General features: G+C 43.9%; 1 protein-coding gene across 1 annotated transcript in view; it reads left to right on the top strand.

Moving 5' to 3' along the window:
• Window positions 1–15,861, top strand: part of rab23 (RAB23, member RAS oncogene family) — a 29,274-nt gene that overhangs the window by 391 nt on the left and 13,022 nt on the right. Inside the window, exons 2-3 of the mRNA XM_055635053.1 lie at window positions 10,896–11,153; window positions 13,585–13,670. Coding sequence (XP_055491028.1) covers window positions 10,999–11,153; window positions 13,585–13,670 — 241 coding nt within the window. The 5' untranslated portion in view covers window positions 10,896–10,998. The remainder of the gene's footprint in view (window positions 1–10,895; window positions 11,154–13,584; window positions 13,671–15,861) is intronic.

The following is a 15,861-nucleotide window of genomic DNA, read 5'->3' on the forward strand; positions in this document are numbered from 1 at the left end:
CTGTCTCTACCCCCCCCCCTCTCACCCTGTCCCCCCCCCCTGTCCTCCCCCCCCCACCCCTGTCCTCCCCCCCCCCCCACCCTGTCCTCCCCCCCCCCTACCCCCCCCCCCCCCCCTGTCTCTCCTCCCCCCCCACCCTGTCTCTCCCCCTGTCACCCCGCCCCCCCCTGTCTCTCACCCACCCCGCCCTGTCTCTACCCCCCCCCCCCCCCACCCTGTCCTCCCCCCCCCCCCCCCCCCACCCCCTCTCTCTAACCCCCCCCACCCCCCCCTCTCCCCCCCCCCTCCCTGTCTCTACCCCCCCCCCCACCCATCTCTACCCCCCCCCCACCCTGTCTCTACCCCCCCCCCCCCCCTCTACCCCCCCACCCTGTCCTCTACCCCCCCCCACCCTGTCTCTACCCCCCCCCCTTCCCACCCTGTCTCTACCCCCCCCCCCTGTCTCTACCCCCCCCCCCCTCTCTCCCCCCCCCCCCCTGTCTCTACCCCCCCCCACCCTGTCTCTACCCCCCCCCACCCTGTCTCTACCCCCCCCCCCCTCTAACCCCTCTCTACCCCCCCCCCCCCCTCTACCTCTACTCTACCCCCTGTCCTCTACTCTACCCCCCCCCACCCTGTCTCTACCCCCCCCCCCCCCTGTCTCTACCCCCCCACCCCAGTCTCTACCCCCCCCCCCCCCTGTCTCTACCCCCCCCCCCCCCTCTCTACCCCCCCCCCCCCCCCACCCTGTCTCTACCCCCCCCCTGTCCCCCCCCCCCTGTCTCTACCCCCCCCACCCTGTCTCTACCCCCCCCCCCCCCCCCTGTCCTCTACCCCCCCCCCACCCTGTCTCTACCCCCCCCCCCCCCCCCCCCTGTCTCTACCCCCCCCCACCCTGTCTCTACCCCCCCCCCCACCCTGTCTCTACCCCCCCCCCACCCTGTCTCTACTGCCCCCCCCCCCCCCTGTCTCTACCCCCCCACCCTGTCTCTACCCCCCCCCCCCCCTGTCTCTCTACCCCCCCCCCACCCTGTCTCTACCCCCCCCACCCTGTCTCTACCCCCCCCCCCCCCACCCTGTCTCTACCCCCACCCTAACCCCCCCCCCCCCCCTACCCTCTACCCCCCCCACCCTGTCTCTACCCCCCCCCCCCCTGTCTCTACCCCCCCCCCCCCCTGTCTCTAAAAACCCTCCCCCCCCCCCCCCCACCCTGTCTCTACCCCCCCCCACCCTGTCTCTACCCCCCCACCCTGTCTCTACCCCCCCCCCCCTGTCTCTACCCCCCCCACCCTGTCCTCCCCCCCCCCACCCCGCCCTGTCTCTACCCCCCCCCCCTGTCCTCTCTCCCCCCCCACCCTGTCTCCCGTCTCCCCCCCCCCCCCCGTCTCTCCCCCCCCACCCTGTCTCTCCCCCCCCCCTGTCTCTACCCCCCCCTGTCCTTCCCCCCCACCCTGTCTCTACCCCCACCCTACCCTGTCCTCCCCCCCCCACCCTACCCTACCTACCCCCCCCCCCCACCTGTCTCTCCCCCACCCCCACCCTGTCCCCCCCCCCCCCCCCCCCCTACCACCCTGTCCTCCCCCCCCCACCCCTGTCTCTACCCCCCCCCACCCTGTCTCTACCCCCCCCCCACCCTGTCTCTACCCCCCCCCCCCTGTCTTCTACCCCTCCCACCCCCCTGTCTCTACCCCTCCCACCCTGTCTCGACCCCCCCCACCCCCCCCTTGTCTCTACCCCCCCCCCCCACCATGTCTCTCCCCCCCACCTTGTCTTGTCTCTACCCCTCTCCCCACCCTGCCCCCCTCCGTGTCCTCCGTCCCCCCGCCCACCCTGCCCCCCCTCCCTGTCCCCCCCCCCCCCCCCCCCCCCCCCCCCCCCCCCCCCCCCCCCCTGTCCCCGTCCTCCCCCCCCACCCCTGTCCTCCCCCCGTCCCCTGTCCCCCGTGCCTGCATTGCAAACTATAAATTTTCATTGAAGGATCAATTTACAGATGTGTTGAAAGTTGAAGTGACCACGAAGGAAGAGTACAAGAAAAGCTTGTTTTTCTAATGCTTCTATTGCAACCAACCGCACACCAGCTGCAATATTATTTCAAGTTTTTGTTTCTCTTAAGAGTAAACCATCTTTCAAGAAAGGCACTGTGTTTGCCTTTGACTCATTTTAGCCATTTTCCCTGAGCTTGCTGTTCTGTTCACTTATGCATCTCTCCCTCCAATAGTGAAATTTGTCATTCCATGTGTGGCTTACTCTGGCTTTGAATACTCTTGGCATCGTAATTGTTCATGAGTTCCGATTTATGCATGGTCTGTTTGCAAGAATGCAATTTTCTGTCTCCTGAAATTTGCCTGCTTATCCTTGGCTCTCTTTCCCTGCACCCGCCCATGTCCCAAGCCCCTGCTTCAGGAGTATAATTTATGCTTCAGTTTCATTGTCGAAACAGCCTCAATACAGGGACTAGTACAGAACTCTGCAGCAGACATCCTGCCAAAATAAAGAAGAAGGGAGTTGCATTTATATAGTGCCAATTTGCATCTCCTAGAAGCAGAAAAGCGCTGTATGTGCAGGAATTAGGTTGTTCCATTTGAATCAAAATCCCACAGATAGCTGCAGAATGGATGAATTTTGGACTAAACGTTTGGTATTTAATGCTTCAGTTTGATCAATGCCATGTGATCTTGATCCAGTGAAACAAATAGAAAGAACCTTGGTTTAGTGCCTTTTAAAATTGTGGTATCTCCAACAATGAGATAGTGTTATTTTACTTCAATAATCTAATTCTTCAAATCTTTCAATAACTCCACTTCAGTGAATTAATATTTTTTCTTTCACCGTGACCTGTTCACTATTTCCTCTGCTCTAACCAAATTACTGCTGGCTTTCTTCTTTTGCTGTGCCTATCCCATCTCCCCCTAACATTCTGTCCTAAGATCATTTCCCTCCGACACTTCCATTCTGCCTTCAAAATCTTTGCTGTATACTTTTCATCAGGCCAGTGTTCATTGCTAAATTATTCCAACGTTATCAAGTTATAAGATAGCAACAGAAGCATTAAGGGAAGATTGGGAACATGAGCTAATGATAAAGATCTCGAAGGATAGATGGGAAAAGTATTTGATGAATACACATAACTGTTCTATTAATGCAAGACATAATTTAATTCAATTCAAATTATTACATAGACTATATTATTCAAAAACGAGGTTGAATAAATTTTATCCAAACGTCTCTCCCAGATGCGATAAATGTTTGTTCCAAAACGCTAATATAACACATTCATTTGTAGGATGTACAAAGTTGAATAAATTTTGGAGTGATATATTTGATATATTTACAAAGCTTTTCAAGTCAAGAATAGAACCCAAAACGGAATGGATTATATTTGAATAGGAGAAGATACCAATTTAAATAAAGATCAAAATGTTTTGTTTAATTATGGGTTAATAATTGGAAAGAAATTGATACTTAAATTTTGGAAAAATACAGCCACACCAACTGTTAAAATGTGGATTAGGAATATGATGGACATAGCACGCCTTGAAGAAATGAGACTCCGACTAATAGATAAATATGACCAATTCTTAAGGAGTTGGCCTCCTTTCATCGACCTTTTTGGAATCATGTGATGCAGCGGTACCGTAAAGATTGCTGATTTCAGTTCATGACGCGGATAGATCTACATCTCCGAATACAGATTTGAAAATTTCTCTTTTAAGGGGCCTTCCCTTCTATTTCTACTTTCCACTTTCTCTCTTCCTTTTTTATTTTTTATATACACACTTCACGTTTTTCTACTCTCTACCATCTATTTTTCCACTTTTTCCTCTTTCTATTGTTTTCTTTTTCTTGTCTTGCTTACTTCCTTCTCATAACATAAAACTAGAGGTTGTACATCGAATGGATTACGGTATTACATAGTTGGCACCTAAAATTAGGTTCCACTGTACTGTTTTGTGCTGTATTAACTTCTACTAAAATAAAAAAATAAAATAAAATAAATTAAATAAAAAATAAAGTTATAAGACAAAACTTAAATGTTTGTCTTGCTGTTGAAGTAAGGTTGAACTGGAAAAAATCCACATGCTTAAAACAAAATGCCGTTTCAAAAAAAAAAAACATATTTTGACTACAGGTTAGTTTAAAATGAATGAATCATGAACAGCCCAGTGGAATCATAAGTGCACAGCTGTCATTTAAAAAAAAAAGTGTGTTGAGCAATCCTCATTACAACTAATCCAAGAGGATGTTACAGGCATTTGTGGCAAGGCAAGTCAGAAGAGTGAAAAAACAGAATCTACTCTATTTCATTTAAATGATTCAGGACGTCTGTGTGCTTGAGTTCCCGTGTAGATCTATTTGGTGTTATTGATAATTTTGATGCAACAAAGTAATCCAATGTGATGATTTTAATGGTGGTTTTGCCTTGAGATACTGTCCTAAACTCTAGATTCTCCATCAAAACCTTCCAGCTTTTATACCTCTCCTCCCTCAAGACACTCCTTTAAAACAGCAAGTTTATTTTTTGTTATCAAAGTTTGCTATTCATTTGAAGTGGTATTAGGAAGTTTTACAACAGTTTCGACATTATATAGATGTTTGAAATGAAAGGGACAACTTCAACTGTGGAGAATGTAGTCATCGGAGTATTGCAGTCTTCAACTTTAACTGATAAGGCACCAACCTCAGTTTCTCTACTACGGCTCCTAATATACAGGACCCATCATAATGTTTGGGGAAAAGACCTGTCATTTATTTATTTGCCTCTGTACTCTTCAATTTGAGATTTGTAATAGAAAAAAATCACATGTGGCTGAAGTGCACATTGCCATATTTTAATAAAGGCAGTTTTTATACATTTTGGTTTCACAATGTAGGAATTACAGCAGTGCTCTGCATAATGTTTGGGACAAAGACCCATAATTTATTTATTTGCCTCTGTACACCACCATTTCAGATTTGTAATAGAAATAAATCACGTGGTTAAAGTGTACATGGTCAGATTATAATAAAGGCAGTTTTTATACATTTTGGTTTCACCATGTAGAAATTACAACAATGTTTATACATAGTACCCCCCATTTCAGGGCACCATAATGTTTGGGACACATGGCTTCACAGGTGTTTGTAATTGCTCAGGCTTGTCATGCAAATGAAAGTAGTTATGTTAAGTATTTTGTTGCATATCCTTTGCATGCAATGACTGCTTGAAGTCTGCAATTCATGGACATCATGGGTGACATCATCTGGTGATGCTCTGCCAGGCCTGTATTGCAGCCATCTTTAGCTTATGCATGCTTTGGTGGCTAGTCCTCTTCAGCAAATAAAAGGCATGCTCAATTGAGTTCAGATCGGATGATTGACTTGGCCACTCAAGAATTGACCATTTTTTAGCTTTGAAAAACTCCTTTGTTGCTTTAGCAGCACGTTTGGGATTATTGTCTTGCTGTAGAATAACCTGCTGGACAATGAGTTTTGAGGCATTTGTTTGAACTTGAGCAGATAGGATGTGTCTTTTCACTTCAGAATTTATTATGCTACTACCATCAGCAGTTGTATCATCAATGAAGATAAGTGAGCCAGTACCTTCAGCAGCCATACATGCCCAGGCCATAACACCCCCACCACTGTGTTTCACAGATGAAGTGGTATGCTTTGGATCTTGGGCAGTTCCTACCCTCCTCCAAACTTTGCTCTTGCCAACAGTCTGATATAAGTTAATCTTCGTCTCACCTGTCCACAAGACCTTTTTCCAGAACTGTGGTTGCTCTTTTAAGTACTTCTTGGCAAACTAATCTGGCCATCCTATTTTTGTGGCGAACCAGTGGCTTGCATCTTGCAGTGTAGTCTCTGTATTTCTCTTCATGAAGTATTCTGCGGACAGTGGTCATTGACAAATCCACACCTGACTCCTGAAGAGTGTTTCTGATCTGTCGGACAGGTGTTTTTCATTATAGAGAGAATTCTTCTATCAGCTGTGGAGGTCGTCTTTGGCCTGCCAATCCCTTTGCGATTTGTAAGCTCACCAGTGCTCTCTTTCTTCTTAATGATATTCCAAACAGTTGATTTTGGGAAGCCTAAGGTTTGTGTGCAGTTTTGGTCTCCTAATTTGAGAAGGGCATTCTTGCTATTGACGGAGTGCAGCGTAGTTTCACAAGGTTAATTCCCGGGATGGAGGGACTGTCATATGATGAAAGAATGGAACGACTGGGCTTGTATTCACTGGAATTTAGAAGGATGAGAGGGGATCTTATAAAAACATATAAAATTATTAAGCAATTAGACACGCTAGATGCAGAAAACATGTTCCCGATGTTGGAGAAGTCCAGAACCAGGGGCCACAGTTTAAGAATAAGGAGTAGGCCATTTAGAACGGAGATGAGGAAAAACATTTTAACCCAGAGAGTTGTGAATTTGTGGAAATATTTGCCTCAGAAGGCAGTGGAGGTCAGTTCACTGGATGCATTCAAAAGAGTGTTGGATAGAGCTCTTAGGGCTAGCGGAATCAAGGGATATGGGGAGAAGGCAGGAACGGGGTACTGATTGTGGATGATTAGCCATGATCACATTGAATGGCCTACTCCTGCACTTATTTTCCATGTATCCTCATATTCCATGATTCCCATGATAGGTTAATTATTAATCCATCTTGAATGTCTTCAATATCAAGCATCTACAACCTTCTAGGATGGAGAATTTCAAACGCTTGTAACACTCTAAAGAAATTTCTCCTTGCCACAATCCAACTAAAAGACCGACACGTTCTTAAACCATGTCCTGTAGCTCATGACACTCCAACCAAAGGGAATGGCTTCTCAGCTACTATTGTGTCACTCACTCCCAGAATTTTATTTCAATGAGATATGTGATCTCCCCTTGGGCAACCCCTCAAATTAGGAAGTAATCGACTGTTTCAACTTTGCACCACTCCCTGAGCCATGTAATAAATCCTTGTATGTATGCAAAAGACCCACACTTCCCATAGTTCTCTCTCTATGGCACATCAAAGCCCTGCACAATTAAAATATACTTTCTTAATTTTGTTCTAATGTTTCATCCAGAACATCAAAAATAATCATGTTTACAAGTTTCTTGCCACTCTCTGTCATGGTGCATCTATTACTCTAGTTGATTTTGCTTCTTATCTTTCTAAAGTGTAACACCTACCATTTCTTAACATCAAGTTGACTCTCTTGTTATAGTCCATTATTATCCTCCTCGGTTCAATGTGGCGTCAAGTTTTGTTTCATCTGCATCTGTCCATGACCACATTGGTAGGAGTGACCACCACACAGTCCTTATGAAGACAATGTCATTAACATCGAGACCACGCTGCATTATGTTGTATGGCACTATAATCATGCTAAAATGGAGAGACAGAATAAATGTGGAAGCTCATATCTGAGCAACAATGAAGCACTGCGGACATGACTGCAGCAAAAAATGTATCTTCATGGCTCGCTTTACCATTATCAACAAGCCAGAACCCTCTGATCCTGCAATCAGTGGATCAGGCTCAACTATTGCAGACTTGCTACATCTCTTGGATGTGTCTTAAATAGTTTATAAGACAAGAAGGCTCTGAGAGCTTCTTGTGCTCAACACTGGTGGAGACCAGCATCCGAGTGTGAAAGACAGAACTAAAGCTAAGTTTAGTCAGAAATGAAGAGTCGACGATCCATCACTGGTTCCCATTAGGATCTCCACTGCTGCAGAAGCTGGTCTTCAGCCAATATGATTTGCTCCACATGACGTTAAGAAATGTCCAGAAGCACTGCATGCAGCAACGGTTATGAAAAAAACAAATCAATCTGATTAATCTTCACCCAATCTGTCTACTCCTAATCATTAGTAAAGAGATGGAAGTTCTCATTAACAGTGGCATCAAACAGCACCCATTCACCCAAAATCTTCTCATGGCAGTACACTTTGGGTTTTGCCAGGTCCATTTGGCTCCAGACCTCACTGCAGCTTTGGTCCAAACATAGACCAAAAAGCTGAATACCGTATGATGTTAGAGTGACAGGAGGTATATAATTAATAAAAGAACGTACCTTTAGAATGGAGATGAGGAGCAATTTGTTTAGGCAGATGGTGGTGAATCTGTGTAATTCATTGCCACATATGGCTGTGGAGGCCAAAACATTGGGTATTTTTAAAGCGGAGATTAATAGGTGCTTGATTAGTGAGGGTATCAAAGGTTACGGGGGGAAATGCAGGAATATAGATTTGAGAGGGAATAATAGATCAGCCATGACCGAATGACAGAGTACACTCTATAGGCTGAATGGCCTAATTCTGTGTTTATGGTCTTATAGGTAGCTCGCCATTACTTTTTCAAGGACAAAGTGGGATGGGCCAAAATTACTGGTCTTGTTAGCGATGCAGGCATACTGGTAATTGAATTTTGTTTAAACTCCAGCATAGGAATCCATTTGAATTACTTGACTTATCAATCAAATCATGCGAGTGATCTCTTAGCATACAACGCTTTTTGCTCTTCGTTTTGTTATAACAATTATGTGATTCCAACTGTGGACCAAATTGTGGGGGCTTTCAGAGCTTAATATTATTATGAAATAAATTGGACATCAATGTGCCTGTACTCAGTTAATTGCAGAAATTCTGCAGCTGCTGTCCTAGTTTGGCTACATGATACAATACTTTAATTTGCCAATAGACAAGATACTGCGAGACAGGGAAGGTCAGAACCTGGAGTACTAAAGAAAAATAAAGTTGGGGATTTCAGAAGTAAATGAATCCTTAATGCTATGAAAAATAAAAATGACTGCCAAACAATCTATCTCACCCTGATATTTAGTGTTACAGCCATAGAATTTGTCTCGTGTTTAGTCTTATATTTTTATTTTGCCAAATTGATATTTGACAAATGCTATCAAGACCTACCCAAACAGCTGAGCAAGAAAAGAGTATACAGGGAAAGTAGAATGGCTGAATAATTGCATGATGTTCAAAGGCTTCTCCTGTGCAGTATAATTGTTTGATTCTCTGCTTGAGTAGCAGATCAGGAATTTGTTATCCCTCCCTCATCATTTCCTTGCCAGTGAATGTGCCTCATCATATTTGAGCAAATGCTGCAATAAATTTTATTTCCCCAGTTGCTCTCATGTAAATCCCAGCACGCCAATAATGAACACCCTGCTTCTTACCGTGTCTCAATTATCCAGTTGCTGTTTCTTTAAACTAAAGGTGTACTCTAAACTATCCCAAAGTAGTGGCTAGATTTTAAAAGAAAAAGATGGACTATCTTCCCTGCTTTCAGTGTCTAGATGACAACAACTGAGTCAACAATGCCCAATACCATTCTTGTGGCATTATCCATTACAACATGAAAATTACAAACGTTGTCAGGACTGAATCTGTTACATTAAACAGGGACATTTTCATTTTGGTTTCAAAATTGATCAGATATTTGGCAAGCAGAAATGTTCAGAGTGTAATTTTAGTTTTGCAATTAATTAATGGAAAGATCATGTTCACAGGATGTGGGGGAAAATGGCCAATGTTTACCATAGTCAACATTTACATGGAATTTCTAACATATCACAGGCCATTTAGATATGCCTATGCACCTCACATGAGCCTTTTTATCTCACCCAATCAGCCTACTTTCATTTATTTTCCCATATAATTACTATGCTTGATTACATCATTTGAAAGCTGTATTACTATGGTATTCACCTTGGCTTACTGAGAAAACAATCAATAAATTGTGGCACTAAGGTAGTTTAGGTGTTTTGCATGTTGGTTGTTTAGTTTAGAGATACAGCATGGAAACAGGCCCTTTGGCCCACCGAGCCCACTCTGACCAGCGATCCCTGCACATTAACAGTACCCTACACACACTAGGGACAATTTTACATTAATGCCAAGCCAATCAACCTACGAACCTGTCTTTTGAATGTGGGAGGAAACCGAAGATCTCGGAGAAACCCCACGGGTCACGGGGAGAACGTACAAACTTTGTACAGACAGCACCCGTAGTCAAGATCGAACCCGAGTCTCTGGCGCTGTAAAGTGGCAACTCTACTGCTGCACCATCATGCTGCTCGGTTGTGTTACATAGAAACATAAAAAATAGGTGCAGGAGGAGGCCATTCGGCCCTTCGAGTCAGCACCGCCATTCATTGTGATCATGGCTGATCATCCCCTATCAATAACCCGTGCCTGCCTTCTCCCCATATCCCTTCAGACTCCACTAGCCCCTAGAGCTCTATCTAACTCTCTTAAATCCATCCAGTGACTTGGCCTCCACTGCCCTCTGTGGCAGGGAATTCCATAAATTCACAACTCTCTGGGTGAAAAAGCTTTTTCTCACCTCAGTCTTAAATGACCTCCCCTTTATTCTAAGGCTGTGGCCCCTGTTTCTGGACTCACCCAACATTGGGAACATTTTTCCTGCATCTAGCTTGTCCAGTCCTTTTATAATTTTATATGTTTCTATATGATATCCCCTCATCCTTCTAAACTCCAGTGAATACAAGCCTAGTCTTTTCAATCTTTCCTCATATGACAGTCCCGCCATCCCAGGGATCAATCTCGTGAACCTACGCTGCACTGCTTCAATCACAAGGATGTCCTTCCTCAAATTAGGGGACCAAAACTGAATACAATTTTGTTACAGGAGATTGGACAGGCTAGATTCAGAAATCAGACAAAAGGAAAAGTAGTCAGACTATTCCTAAGCAACGCATAAAGATGACACTGAAACAAAGGAGCCTGGAGAGGAACCTGACAGCTTCTGTCAACTAGATACTGACAAATGTTTTGTTTGGACTCTTTAATTTTTCATGCCGTGTAAAATGCAGAGTCATTGGTTTGGTTTCATTTCAAGTGCACAGAGTAGTAAGGAACTAACGCCAGTAAAACAAAGAAGCCAAGTAATTCTCTTGTCTTTTCAGGTCAATGAAGTAGAGCTGGGCTCTTCACTTTTAACCATAGGGAGAGTGGTGGTGGTATTCCTCAACAAGCGTGCGAGAGCAGGTCCACGTGCGCAGCCCAATCATGATGGAAGAGGATATCGAAGTGGCCATCAAAGTGGTGGTTGTTGGCAATGGTGCTGTTGGTAAATCAAGCATGATACAGCGGTACTGCAAGGGTATTTTCACCAAGGATTACAAGAAAACCATTGGGGTCGACTTTCTGGAAAGACAAATTCAGTGAGTAAAGAATTGAACTGTTTCATTAAGGATTGTCTCTTACCAAAAGTGACATAATAGATACTAGTAATCTAAAATAAAACTAGAAAATCTTGGAAATACTCAAAATATCAGGCAGCCTCTATAGAGAGAGCAATTAATATTTCAGGTTAATTAATTAATACAAGGTCTCTCTCTACAAATGATGCTGAACTCTACTGAGTATTTTCAGCATCTTCTACTTTCTTTTAAATTAACAATTGCCTCTGTCATTTCCGAGGCACTCCATGTATCATGACAGCAGGCAACTCAATTTTTATTTGAGTAGACTGTCTGTGACATTCTCGGCATTTTTATTCAACATTCACTTGGCACTCGATTGTTCCAAATCTTGCTGAGCAGTTGAATGTTTTACTGATTGTGGCCACTTCCCCCCCCCATTCCCTCAACCTCCTGAACTGCACCCATTATGGTCCAAATAAGCAGAATGATGTTACTTTTATAAACTCTGTCTCTTCACAGATTTTCATGGTAGTTGACAGTTGATTATTGAAAAATGTAACAAACAGCCTTTAGTATTTTTATTTTGCAACAAAAATAAATTTTAGCTGTTAAAAAGAACTTTGTATTTGATTGACGGACTGACCGCTAAGAGGTTAGAGGGAATCTCTTACTCGGTTATAGTAGACAATTGGGGATAATGCACACCATCCCCACCTCCCTCCTATGGACCGTTATAATGAGGGTTATCTATACAAGTCTGACATCACAATAGCACTCCAGCACGTTGTCTTTATGTGTAAATCAGCATCTGCAGTTCCCGTTTTTACTCCTTATGTACATATGATATATTTATGAACTTTTATAACCATATAATAACCATATAACCTTTTATGAGATGCAGCATCTTTAATTTTTAACTTTCTATCATTTTTCCTTGAATTGACTTTATTTATTGAAGAATTATTCTTTCTTGTGGTACTCTGCTTATTGTGACTGTGGCCTCCTTATATCTTTTCAATTCTGTCGCCTTTTCCTCAGTTAAATCTTGTGCCCAAATCCTTTTAATTGATTTACAGCTCTGTCTACCAAGGCATTCCATTCTATTTTAAACATAGCCGTGTTCCAATAGAAGAACCCTCATGTCTATAAATCGAAATCCGCCAAACTGAATGTTGTAACTCATGGAAAATGTGACAATAGTTCATGAACTGCAGGATTTCACATCAAATGCCTGTGTTTTTTGATGGTGTATGCTTAGGAAGGACTGCTGCCCTGCGCATCAAGATGATCAGTGCCATTGTCCTTTTTCTAAGAAAAAGTTAAATTGTCCCTTACATGATAGATGTGATCCTAATACCCACGGCCTTTTGATTGATAGCCCTGACTCGACCAAACTCGTAAGCTGCGAAATGTAATAACCATATAACCATATAACAATTACAGCACGGAAACAGGCCATCTCGACCCTTCTAGTCCGTGCCGAACACGTATTCTCCCCTAGACCCATACACCTGCGTTCAGACCATAACCCTCCATACCTTTCCCGTCCATATAGCTATCCAATTTATTTTTAAATGATAAAAACGAACCTGCCTCCACCACCTTCACTGGAAGCTCATTCCACACAGCCACACCAGTAAAGAAGTTCCTGTTACCCATAAACTTCTGTCCCTTAATTCTCAAGTCATGTCCCCTTGTTTGAATCTTCCCTACTCTCAGTGGGAAAAGCTTATCCACATCAACTGTCTATCCCTCTCATCATTTTAAAGACCTTTATCAAGTCCCCCCTTAACCTTCTGCGCTCCAAAGAATAAAGCCCTAACTTGTTCAACCTTTCTCTGTAACTTAGGTGCTGAAACCCAGGCAACATTCTAGTAAATCTCCTCTGTACTTTCTCTATTTTGTTGACATCCTTCCTATAATTAGGCGACCAAAATTGTACACCATACTCCAAAATTGGCCTCACCAATGCCTTGTACAATTTTAACATTACATCCCAACTTCTATACTCAATGCTCTGATTTATAATGATGGAAGTGCTATTTCCGTTTCAGCAGGTCACAGTGTAGAGTGCAGGATGTCTTGGTGAACTGCATAGGGGACAGTGAAGAGGGATTAATTTGGATTACTCATGCACATCTCCCATCTTCTAGGTTAGAGAATAATTGTGTTGAAGTATCTATGAGAAAAAAGGCCATTTAAAATGGATACGGTCAACAAATTGAAGCAAGCTAAAGAAAGCAATCACAAAATAGCAGTTGAATATCTGTAAAGGCTATTCTTCTTGATGCCAAACAGCTGTGGTCTTCATCATACAGCACCGTCTGTAATTAAGCATGGTTGTACTAAATAGAGGCTCCGTTAAATGTTCACATGGACACAGTTACCATCTAATTTCAGGGGTTTGAAGAGGCATGATTAGATCTCAAGTGTTGCATTTATCTTTCAGAGTTAATGAAGAGGATGTCAGATTAATGTTATGGGATACAGCAGGCCAGGAGGAATTTGATGCCATAACAAAAGCCTATTATAGAGGTGAGTCTAGTTGGCCTTAATAGGAATTGTTTGTAAGCGGATACCAATTACAGTTCTTGAATGGTGTGTTATTTGATGTGTGTATTCAACCGTATTAATAGAATCCTGATTGATCATGAACATTTTGTGAATATGTTTTTGACTGAATCTAAACGTTCACATAAAAAAAGGACATGTTTTAATGCATCGTTCAAGTTGATTATAGTATATTGCCATAGTTGGCAACAGCATATCCTTCTATTGATGGAGCATATGGGTCTAAGAATTCATGGATTTGTGGATTCAATAAAATGAGCCAAAGCACAGTAAACGTTGTTAAAAATAAGATTTATACCAGTGGCTTGAGACTACTAATTTCAATATTGAAATAAATTGGTGCTTATTTTTTCTTTATCTCTCTCTTACGCACTCTCTTATTCTTATGGTTAAAATGACTATCATACAGTTGATAATATACAGCAGGGGTCAGCAACCTTGTTCTACACAGGGGCCAGGACCCATGTCTGTGAGCGGATGGCAGGCCACATCTATCGCCATAGTTAATAAATGGAGGCAATAATAATACATACTAACTTAATTAGTAATAATACATACTAATAATACATACATTAGTAATAATACATACTAATACAACATATTAACTAGTGTGACACTTGGTGGTATTTTTCGCATTTGTTTTCACGTGTTTTTCAATTCGTTTTCTGCAGTTCCCAGTGCCCCTCGCCTGCCCCGGGACTGGCTGCAGTTGCCAGGTCGCCTGCGTACCCGACGACTGACTGCAGTTCCCAGGTCAGCTCGCATCCGTGGGATTAGCTGCAGTTCCCAGGTCGGCTCGCCTGCTCCGGGACTGGCTTCAGTACTTCCCAGGTCGGCTCGCGTCCGTGGGACTGGCTGCAGTTCCAAGGTCGCCTGCGTGCCCGGGGCTGGCTGCAGTTCCCTGGTCACTCGTGTCCCCCGGGACTGGCTGTCGTTCACAGATCGGCTCGCCTGATCCGGGACTGGCTGCAGTTCCCAGGTCCCTCGTGTCCCCGGGACTGGCTGTCGTTCACAGATCGGCTCGCCTGATCCGGGGCTGGCTGCAGTTCCCAGGTCGCGAAAACTAATTGGAAAAAAAAATACACCTGCGGGCCGGATGGTCTCGAGTTACGGGCCTGATCCGGCCCGTGGGCTGTAGGTTGCCGACCCCTGATATACAGACTTAACTTCTCGTACCAATAGATTTAGATTTTTTTCTGCTCCTGTGTCAAGTTTTAGAAAAACCCTTTCCTGACATGAATTAGTAGTCTGTGCTTCAGAAAAGTGCAACACTGGTAGACTGGTGAAGCAAAATTTGTGAGAAAAATATTGGTGTTTCTATTAATTGCGCAGGGATTATACCCCACTCTGAGTGATAAATCTGATGCCTCCATCTTTGACCTAGTCCCTATTAGTCCCAAGTCCTCCCTCCCCATCCTCCTCATGGAGTTTACATCAACATTCCCATAAGTCCAGGGGACACAGACTTAAAAAGATACTGTATGCTGCACAGCTGCTTTGGCCATTTACTGCCAGTAAAGCCCAGTTCTTGTCTGCCAGAACTGCTCACTGTTCCAGTAGTATCTTGAAAGGTAACGCGCAGTTTCTTTTCTCTGCTGCAGATTATCGTCTGGTCCTTCCCTCACTCTTCCATCATTCCCACTACCCACATGTTCAGGAGGACTATTTTCTCACAAAAATTGAAACCATCTGTTTGCCTTCGCTTACACCTTCTTTTCCTTTCTCTGCACTGGACCCAATTACAATATCTGCATCTTTCAATGATTTATCTCCTATATCCTTCGTTCCTTCCCTGAGGTTGCGTATGTGAACAGGTTCCTGCTCCCTCAACTGCATTTCCATAAATTGCTCACCACCCAGCTTCTCTCCATTATTTCTACACTTCCCCAGCCATTTTTTATTTCTTTCTCTTTTCTTTTTCTCCATTAACTCTCCAACAAATCTGCAATTCTCATTGTGTGACCATCCAGGAATTGAATGGCTTCAAGGTTGGTTTACTGCTTTACTGTCAAAGGCCCTGTGGTACGGAATTTTCTTCCCATACTGCCTCAACCTGCTTTTCCTCATTTACAATACCTCCTTGACAAACTTTTTCCTCGTTGATTTTTTATTTATGGGTCTCCAGATCAAAAGATAATTCACGTTGAAGTGCCAT

The sequence above is a fragment of the Leucoraja erinacea genome, chromosome 5 (genome assembly GCF_028641065.1).
Source record: "Leucoraja erinacea ecotype New England chromosome 5, Leri_hhj_1, whole genome shotgun sequence".
NCBI lineage: Eukaryota > Metazoa > Chordata > Chondrichthyes > Rajiformes > Rajidae > Leucoraja > Leucoraja erinaceus.